The following is a 9,585-nucleotide window of genomic DNA, read 5'->3' as shown; positions in this document are numbered from 1 at the left end:
CAAGCTACACATGACAATTAATGCAACACGTTTACTTAAAAGTCACTATCAATCACCATTGAGTATTTGTAAAAACTTCTGACTGTGATCCAATGTAGATGTTGGTCAAAAGATGAGGCAGAAATATATTGTTAGTAACATTTTAGAAGAATTTTATGGGGAAGGTACACAATTACTTCTGTGGGGCGTGAAGGAAAAGTAATGTAACTAGTAGTGTAACAAATGTCTGTTGCCAGATAGTAATAAGTAAAGTAATAATATTAATTTTGAAAGGAGGAACTAGTAACGAGTAATAAATTACATTTTTGGAGTAACAAGCCTAACACTGGTTAACATACTATTAGTTAATTTGTTTTCCATACTATTACAGCGGAATGCAAAGGGGAAAAAGAAAATAATAATGAGGAAAAGAATGCAGTGACTGAAAAGAGCTCTTGACATAGATATTATAGTTATAACATGTCACCTTAAAATACCAAGCGTCAATTTATTCATGATGTTCATGCTCATTCAGTCAAACAGACTGATAAGCTTTATCTGTGGGCCAACCTTATGATATGAAATAATTCGTTTCAGTCTTTTTTTGAATAGAAGTTCCCCAAACCGGAAGTGCCACCCATAATTCAGTACAGTTGTGGTTGGGTTGCAGTTTTCCCTCCCGGCCTGAGGGCGGCAGCAGAGCGCGCAGTTCCCGAGCAGATGAGTTGCCCACACGACTGTGTCGGTAACGTGGAAGTGGGAGAATCTCACAGAGGTATTGGTTTACTTTTCAGTAAAATGTGTCATTCTTTATTGTTTTTCATTATAATATTTGTCGTGACGGAATACGAGGCTTGAACACGCTTATAAAGACTGAATGTTAAATGAAGTTGGCTCTGGTAATGACTGAAAGTGAAACCAGTGTCTGATTCTGGTTGATGTAACTCTCATATCTTCAACCCCTACTGATTTGAAATCCAACAATCCAATAATTCCTAGATTTATTTTCATAATTTTCACGACTTGCACAGGCACATGTAGTCACCAGTGCATCAGGAAAGCTTGGAATATGGAAAAGCTTACATTCAGCGGATGGAAATATTGCCATTACACTGATTTTGTCAGGAGAGAAGGTCATCTGAACACAGATGTGTAAGTTGTGGCATTACTTTACTGTACCATTACATGGCTTGCCCACCCACATCCCTCTGATCCCAATATAAATGATATTACTATAATTAAAAATCTTATGAACTTATGTGATTTCTTTTGAGAAAATAGGCTACTTCATGAAATATAATCATATTTGGGTAACAGATAGCAACAATTAGCTTCAAGCTACACATGACAATTAATGCAACACGTTTACTTAAAAGTCACTATCAATCACCATTGAGTATTTGTAAAAACTTCTGACTGTGATCCAATGTAGATGTTGGTCAAAAGATGAGGCAGAAATATATTGTTAGTAACATTTTAGAAGAATTTTATGGGGAAGGTACACAATTACTTCTGTGGGGCGTGAAGGAAAAGTAATGTAACTAGTAGTGTAACAAATGTCTGTTGCCAGATAGTAATAAGTAAAGTAATAATATTAATTTTGAAAGGAGGAACTAGTAACGAGTAATAAATTACATTTTTGGAGTAACAAGCCTAACACTGGTTAACATACTATTAGTTAATTTGTTTTCCATACTATTACAGCGGAATGCAAAGGGGAAAAAGAAAATAATAATGAGGAAAAGAATGCAGTGACTGAAAAGAGCTCTTGACATAGATATTATAGTTATAACATGTCACCTTAAAATACCAAGCGTCAATTTATTCATGATGTTCATGCTCATTCAGTCAAACAGACTGATAAGCTTTATCTGTGGGCCAACCTTATGATATGAAATAATTCGTTTCAGTCTTTTTTTGAATAGAAGTTCCCCAAACCGGAAGTGCCACCCATAATTCAGTACAGTTGTGGTTGGGTTGCAGTTTTCCCTCCCGGCCTGAGGGCGGCAGCAGAGCGCGCAGTTCCCGAGCAGATGAGTTGCCCACACGACTGTGTCGGTAACGTGGAAGTGGGAGAATCTCACAGAGGTATTGGTTTACTTTTCAGTAAAATGTGTCATTCTTTATTGTTTTTCATTATAATATTTGTCGTGACGGAATACGAGGCTTGAACACGCTTATAAAGACTGAATGTTAAATGAAGTTGGCTCTGGTAATGACTGAAAGTGAAACCAGTGTCTGATTCTGGTTGATGTAACTCTCATATCTGACACGTAATCAAACTCATTCATAAATAGTTGATGTTTTGGTGTTCATTAAAGCTGTACGAATTCTGCTTACAATAGTCAGTCATGTATGGGATGTAATCAAATATATCTGTGTTTTGCAAAAGTGTATGGCATTACAAAGGCCAAAGCAGAGCTGCTGTGAAGACATGCCTTTCAAGAAGAAAAATGCCATTCCTGACAGGTTAGTTTTTATCATTTTACTTATTTTATAAGGTTCATTAACTGAAGTAAAGCTTTAAGGATTGTTTTGTCTCCTTTAGATGGACAGACTATACAGCAGTGGGTAAACGGGTCCCTGGAACTCGCTTCATCGCTTTTAAAGTTCCCTTAAGACAGGTTTGAAGACATTCACAAATCCTCCACCTGTTTGAAACCTGCATATGAGCTTAGATTTCATTCCAGTGCTTTTTTTTAAAAAGTCTTTCAGATATCATTTAACACAATCAGAAGCCTTTGGACCGTTTGATCTTGTGCGTATTTTAGAGAAGGAAGGACAACAACTGGGTCTCATCATTGATCTGACCTACACAACTCGCTACTACAAAGTAGAGGTAGGAATTAAAGCCTAAACAAATAGCTAATCATATTTTTTACTCATGAAAGTGTAGACATCTCCTCCTTGCTTGACTAGGTTGGAGCTTGAGTTTTTGTCAGGGTTGAGGGAAGTTGATGGACTGATTTTCTCTGAATGTGTGATTGTGTTTGTGTCAGGATTTGCCAAACACATTGTACCACTTGAAGATCTTCACAGCAGGGCATGAAGTGCCAAACGATGCCACGATTCTCAGCTTCAAGAAGGCCGTCAGACATTTTCTGCATGACAATGAAAACAATGGTGAGTTTTAGTTGATTAAATCAATGTGAAATCAAAAATGGCTTTCTTAATTCCCTACCGTTTGGTAAGATTTGATTAATATTCCTGAAAGAAGTCTTTTAAGCTTACCAAGGCTGCATTTATTTGATTCAGTAAAAGTCAAATTGTGAAATAATATTACAATTTTAAATAAAGGTTTTCTATTTGAATATATTTTATATTCCTGTAATGCAAAGCTGAATTTTCAGCATCATTACTCCAATCTTCAGTGTCACATGATCCTTCAGAAATCATTCTAATATGCTGATTTGCTGCTCATGAAACATTTATTATTATTATTAATGTTGAAAACAGTTGTGCTGCTTCATATTTTTATGGATTTCAGGATTCCTTGATGAATAGAAAATTCAAAAGAACAGCATTTATAAGAAATAGAAATCTTTTGTAACATTATAAATGTCACTTTTGATTAATTTAATGCATCCTTGGTGGATACAATTATTAATTTCTTTTTGACCGCAAACTTACTGGCTTTATAGTGAACAATTCATCAATGCATGTTATTCCAAAGAGAAATAATGCTCATCAAAATGCAAAAACTTTTTTTTTTTAAATATCCCATCCTAATGTTTAATATCCTAATATTCACTGAGAAATATGTCATTACAGAAGTAAATTAGGTTGCAAACATTGTTTCATGTTGAGTTCAGCTGACGTTTGTTTAACAAAAAATACGGACTTTTTTTAAACAGATAAACTGATTGGTGTTCATTGCACGCACGGTTTGAATCGCACCGGCTATTTAATATGTCGGTGAGTAAAATTACTTTCTTTTTGCTTGTTTTCCATATTCGTGATCCATTAACTTTGTCTTTAGATGAGCTAGTGCATCCAGCAGTTGTCACTGTTAAATATTGTGTCATAGATACCTAATAGATGTTGAAGGGATGAACCCCCAAAAAGCGATTAATTGTAAGTATACTCACTTGTACTTACTGTGTGTATTTGCATGCTTTTAGGTATTTTTATTTGATTGCTCTGATTTCTTCCAAGTATTCAATGAATCAAGGGGATATTCAATTGAGAGGCAGAACTATCTTGATGACCTGAGGACAGGGCCCACGAGAAGGTGAGCTCTTCTACATGTCATCACATTCGATCATATTTGATACATGAATTTCTAAGGCCTCTAAATTATCAACATGATCAAAACTTCTGAAAAACCTGTTGTACACAATCTACTACAAGCCTTCTGTCATCTGATTTATATATGTATATATAAATATTTACTGGACATGTTTTGCCTCCCACAATAAAAACTACAGTGTTTTGATCATAAAACTAACTAAGCATTTAAATATAATCTCACTAAAACATTTTATTGAGCGATATAGAGTGACAACTGATATTTATATGTATTTTATGTGAGTAGTCTGTTATACTGTTATAAAGATCTCATTGATTTACATTACACACCATCAGAATTTCATCTTTTGGACCATATAAATATCAGCAACTTCGTCAAAATGTTATTTGTAAAATTGAGTTGTTTTTTTCCTCCTCATTATAGCTCCATGTTCTCACTATATCATACTATATGAGCCAAAAAAACCTGAATTGTTTTTTTTTTTGGGGACTTTTATTATATATGGCAGGTTTTACAGTGTTAACTGTTCAATTTTGCATGCAGTAATGAGGGAATGGAGGAACCAGACCAAGAACCCGCCCAGGGACTTGCAAACGAACCACGAGATGATGCTTCTCATCATCGAAGGGAATGGCATAACCATGATCCTCCTTTTAATGGACAAGAACCTCACCAATGGCACAGGGAACCCCAGAATCAGTTTTTGTAAGCTCAAATAATCAAATCATTAGTCAACATGAAATCAAAATGGTCTTTCTTCCTGGATAAAGCTGTTTCTTTACTCAATCTCACAATTTATCCTCAGACCGTTTCACCAGAAGGACAACATGACTTGGTTCGAACCACCTGAGCGCCAGTTCTTCTGTCCGCCCTTGATTCCTCATCCATCGCAGGGCATGAGACCCTGTTTTCCCAACCAGAGCGTCAGAGGATTGCACTTCGGACATTATCCACCTCCGCTTCCCTCCTACAGGTTCGGCGAACCATACCACAATCCACACGCGCCTCCAGAGGGATTCACGAGACCTCCAGGGCCTCACCGAAAACTTCGACATAGACACAGGAAAGGTCCGAAAGATAGGACTCCTCGCTGAAATGAAGGAGGCTACACACTTTCAACCCAAACTGCTGGACTGTGCTTTTTCTGAACACCAGCTGCTAGTCCTGGTCTCCTAAAGAGGTTGACTGTTTTATTAGACTTTACTAGCTAACAATACTACTACAACGTTTTGTGATGGTTATCTGTTATTAGGTCATTTTATCCAGCAAATGTAATTCATACACATAATCTATAACTGCTGCTAATCTAACATGCCTTTAGTTTTAAATTTAAGTGAAATATTAAACACCTTTGCAAGTGCAATTACAGTTGTTTTATTATCTCCTTATATTTTACACATTTTGTATTTCTTTCTTTTTTTTTATCATTTTAAATATTCTGGCTGATGTAAGGTCTGTTATTTAGGCTACAAGTCTACTGATCAGATGTTCTCAGTGATCCGAGAGAACCCAGGTTGAGATCAGCTTAATAAAAGGTTTATCTGCTCAATCGCTTGTAATTATGCAACCTTTTTTGTGATTTTAGAAGACAAGATATTAAGAAGTAGCCAATGATAAAAACTTGCAGCAGCTGCTTCAGGTATCTGTAACATACTGTATAATTTACCGCTATAATACTGATTGTTATTTGTTACTGAGCACTGTCACTTTGAAGCAAAAAATATAGCTATTTAATCATAGAATTATCTGCAGGCTTCCATGAACACATGCATTTAGAGCGATTATATGAACAGTTTGGTTAGCATGCATGCATGGTCTGTGGCAGACTTTTCTTTGTCAGGGCAACAATTCAATAAACAAGAAATAAATATTATGTAGGGCCACACGATTTGGGGAAAATAATCAAATTGTAATTTTTCTGGTTAAAATGGCAATTTGCGATTTAAAATGCGATTTTTTTTCTTTTAAACAAATGTAGACCCCAGCATGTTTAATTAGGCCTATACTTGGCTTAAAAAAATATATAATAATAATAATGCCACTTAGCCAGTGTAACTAATATATGGATGTCTCTGGGCTAAGCCCCGGTATCTACTCGCCCTAGAACCGCCCCTGAATTGACATTAAAAAAGTACAATGATACACTGGAAATAACCATTAAATGTTCATTTAAATGTTGATTTAAAAGAATATAAAATAATGTATTTCTGTGTAAAAACATAATTAAAAGCAACAGCATTAATATATTACTGTAGCGGTACATAAATTCGATTTGTTTCATCATCCTGACGGAAAATACAAGCATCATAGTGAGAGAAGCGCGAAGCTCTGAAAAAATGCTTAAAAGTGCTTCGCGATTGGTCAATCTGTGGCATGACTTCATCGTCAGCTGACTGAAGTGGGCGGGGTCTTTCCAAACGATGCCGGAAGTGTTATGTATTACAGTTAATGTGAACACACCGAGCTTTGTTTTCACAATGTCTAAATATGACGAAAATATATGAGATAAATACATCAAAGTGTCTTTGAAAGCGTAAAGGAGTGCGGTGAAAGCAGGTAGGGAAGTTATTTTACCTTCATGCGAGGCTTATCTTGCTATCATTGTTTGTTGCTGGTTGGCCTGTCAATAATGGGTGCCTCCAGACTCATTTAAAGTTAAATCAAAGTTAAAGTTTAAAGTCAAGGATCGTGAAGTCTCGACAGCTTATTTACATATAATACATATTAATATACAACTGTATGCATATATAATAATTATATACAGAGGAGGCCCCAAAATAAAGTATTTGGACATTTTAGCAGTGTATAAAAGTCAATGAATTAGAAAACAAAATCAAACCATTGGCATTTGTTTTATTTATTTTTTTATAAAACAATAACACCACTTATTAGCATTTACACTAACACTTGATTTCATATTTTGATGTCTAATGCAATGATTTTCAGACATTTTAAAGTGTCCAAATGCTTTTTGAAAACCCTTTTTTATAGTATAAACTTCATTACCTTACATAGAAGTAACTCCACCCAAAGTAGGAGCTTTATTAGTCAGCGTACAAACAGTGTAAACTCAGTGCAGTATGTTGAAAGTGTGTTATTGATCTGCAGGCAGGAGGCATGATGTCTGAGCACAGCGACTCCAGTCTGCCGTCTGAGGAGAGGGTCCGCGCTCTCACCAAGCTGGGCAGCTCTGTGGACGTCAGCGAGGATGTGCCGCCGCGCCGGTACTTCCGATCAGGGATGGAAATCATCCGAATGGCCAGCATCTATGCAGAGGAGGGGAATGTCGAGCATGCGTTCATTCTTTACAATAAGTACATTACGTAAGTACAGCAAGAACAGGCTGAAAGTGCCAAATGCCTGGCAGGTCGGTTATTGATTGCACATATCAGATTCATTCTACTGTTCTCTCTCCTAATGTAAAAGGTGATTTCCAGTAGTACGGTACAAAATAGGTCCTGAAACTCTTGAAGTCAATATTTTTTTCTTTTTCAGGTATTGATAAGTGAAAAGAGGTGCTTAACCTTCATAAAATATTGATCGTCAGTATCAGGAGGTCAAACTAACTGTTATATAAGCTGAGCTTATTTGCAATTTTTGCAACCCTATTTAAAAAAAAATTAGGATGTGTAAATAGTTTAAAACTCAGATTTGAGCGATTTTGCTATTTATTGGAAATACATTTCTTCATATATTAGAAATAAACATTAAATACACATCAAAATTAAATAGATATTTTATTGTTATGAATATACGTATATATTCATAAAAAATTATATTTTTTAATTCTAAAAATAGTTTTACATAATATTCTTATTTTGCTTCCATTTATTGAAAAACTTGACATTTAAAACTTCCTAACATTTTAAAACCATGATTTGTGTGATTTTATTATTTTCTAAAATTACATTTCTTAATATACTAGACATAAACATTGATTAAATATCAAAACTAAATATATAAAAAATATTATTAATAAAAATTGAAATAAGTTCATATATTAATATTACATATTGTAATATATTATATAAATAATAAAGATTTATTCAAAAATTATATTATTTAAAAAAACAATATTTTGAAAATAATAAATAATGTTCCTGTGTTTTACTTCCTTTTAGTTTGTTCATTGAAAAACTTCCTAGACATCGTGAATATAAAACAGCCAACATCCCTGAGAAGAAAGAAACGATGAGGGTAAGATGTGATTTGGGGAAAGTTAAGATGTTAAAAGCTTCATGAAGAATTTCTCAAGCTAATGAATATCCCTTATTTTCCATGCTAGAAATTAAAGGAAGTTGCTTTTCCGAAAGCTGAGGAACTGAAAAAGCTGCTTCTCAAGCAGTACGAAAAAGAACATGCTGAATATTTTGTCGAAAAGGTGGGTTACATTTAGGGGCAGATTTTTCTTAAGTGATACCTACAAACTAATCCAAGTAATGGTGTACGTGTTTATTGATGGGTGTGTGACTCCTGGCAGCGAGCGGAGGATGAGGCCCAGGCTCGAGAAGTGGCCAAGCAGCGGGATCTGGAGGCCGAGAGGCAGAGACAGGCCGAGCAGCAGCAGCGTATGCGTGAGCAGGAGCAGTTCAGTGCCTTTGAGGAGATGATCCGCAGACAGCAGCTGGAGAAGGAGCGCCAGCGCATCATGCAGGGGTTCAGCGTCCCGGAGTCACCCACCTCTCCCCGAGATCTCCTGGTGCCCGATGTACAAGGACCTCCACAGGCCTCATTTACACCACCGACGACCCCTGGAGGAACCCCGAACCATGTCTCTCAAACTTCACCCCTCCCAGCGTTTGACCGCTCTCTGAAGCCTAGTGTTCCAGTCAGTGCAGGACACAGTGAGGCATCTCAGTTTGCTCTTCCTTATGCATTGCTGACCTTGTGATACAAAAATTACTATTGTCATAAACTGTCATTAAGTTGAGATTATATGTGTTTTATTAGGTGCGTTGGTAAACGGCTTGCGGCAGCTCTTTGTGCCCGCCGAGCTGTGCCAGAGGTTTTTAAAGCTAGCAGATGCCAACACAACACGGGCCGTGGAGACCTGTGGGATTCTCTGTGGCAAGCTGGTACGTGCAAAACATTTGCAGACACAAGCAGACTGAGACTAACAAAAAAATGTATTTTTATTTGAGCTATCCATTTCGGTAAATCCCACTAAAACATGTATTTCAGCCAAAATCTAAAGAAAAAAGGAGAAGAAAATAAAGACTATTTTTATGCCATTAATATGTTTTTTTTTTTATAATAACAATCAGCGAAGATTTTATTGTTATGAAAATAAAGAATTATATTTAGATTTTGCGTGAAGAAAATAAAGACTATTTTTATGCCATTAAGATATTTTTTTT

General features: G+C 35.9%; 2 protein-coding genes across 4 annotated transcripts in view; both read left to right on the top strand.

The window, feature by feature from the left end:
• Positions 1-712: 712 nt before the first annotated feature.
• LOC107658556 (RNA/RNP complex-1-interacting phosphatase-like) lies at positions 713-5,777 on the top strand. Of its 3 annotated transcripts, none has more exons than XM_016447145.1 (10): positions 713-754; positions 2,372-2,448; positions 2,528-2,603; positions 2,687-2,818; positions 2,979-3,102; positions 3,834-3,894; positions 4,007-4,053; positions 4,135-4,210; positions 4,772-4,933; positions 5,034-5,777. In XM_016447145.1, the coding sequence occupies exons 2-10, from the start codon at positions 2,375-2,377 to the stop codon at positions 5,320-5,322; spliced, it is 1,041 nt and encodes a 346-aa protein (XP_016302631.1). In that variant the 5' UTR covers positions 713-754; positions 2,372-2,374; the 3' UTR covers positions 5,323-5,777. The 3 variants fall into 3 exon arrangements, with proteins under 3 accessions (XP_016302631.1, XP_016302629.1, XP_016302632.1); XM_016447143.1 differs by lacking the exon at positions 713-754 and adding an exon at positions 1,985-2,067; XM_016447146.1 differs by lacking the exons at positions 713-754; positions 2,687-2,818 and adding an exon at positions 1,985-2,067.
• Positions 5,778-6,619: 842 nt separating this feature from the next.
• LOC107658597 (STAM-binding protein-like A) overlaps positions 6,620-9,585 on the top strand; it is a 5,922-nt gene continuing 2,956 nt past the window's right edge. Inside the window, exons 1-6 of the mRNA XM_016447202.1 lie at positions 6,620-6,784; positions 7,337-7,551; positions 8,350-8,425; positions 8,514-8,609; positions 8,709-9,072; positions 9,179-9,303. Coding sequence (XP_016302688.1) covers positions 7,346-7,551; positions 8,350-8,425; positions 8,514-8,609; positions 8,709-9,072; positions 9,179-9,303 — 867 coding nt within the window. The 5' untranslated portion in view covers positions 6,620-6,784; positions 7,337-7,345. The remainder of the gene's footprint in view (positions 6,785-7,336; positions 7,552-8,349; positions 8,426-8,513; positions 8,610-8,708; positions 9,073-9,178; positions 9,304-9,585) is intronic.

The sequence above is a fragment of the Sinocyclocheilus anshuiensis genome, unplaced genomic scaffold (genome assembly GCF_001515605.1).
Source record: "Sinocyclocheilus anshuiensis isolate Anshui unplaced genomic scaffold, SAMN03320099.WGS_v1.1 scaffold343, whole genome shotgun sequence".
NCBI classification, from domain to species: domain Eukaryota; kingdom Metazoa; phylum Chordata; class Actinopteri; order Cypriniformes; family Cyprinidae; genus Sinocyclocheilus; species Sinocyclocheilus anshuiensis.
This window is presented reverse-complemented; position numbering and strand designations above follow the sequence as displayed.

Bases quoted from the DNA above. Each gene is read 5' to 3' on its own strand.
- LOC107658556 (XM_016447145.1), top strand. From the start codon at position 2,375: ATGGCATTACAAAGGCCAAAGCAGAGCTGCTGTGAAGACATGCCTTTC. The intron at 3,103-3,833 runs GTGAGTTTTAGT...TTTTTTAAACAG, and splicing joins GCATGACAATGAAAACAATG to ATAAACTGATTGGTGTTCAT. The intron at 4,054-4,134 runs GTAAGTATACTC...ATTTCTTCCAAG, and splicing joins CCCCCAAAAAGCGATTAATT to TATTCAATGAATCAAGGGGA.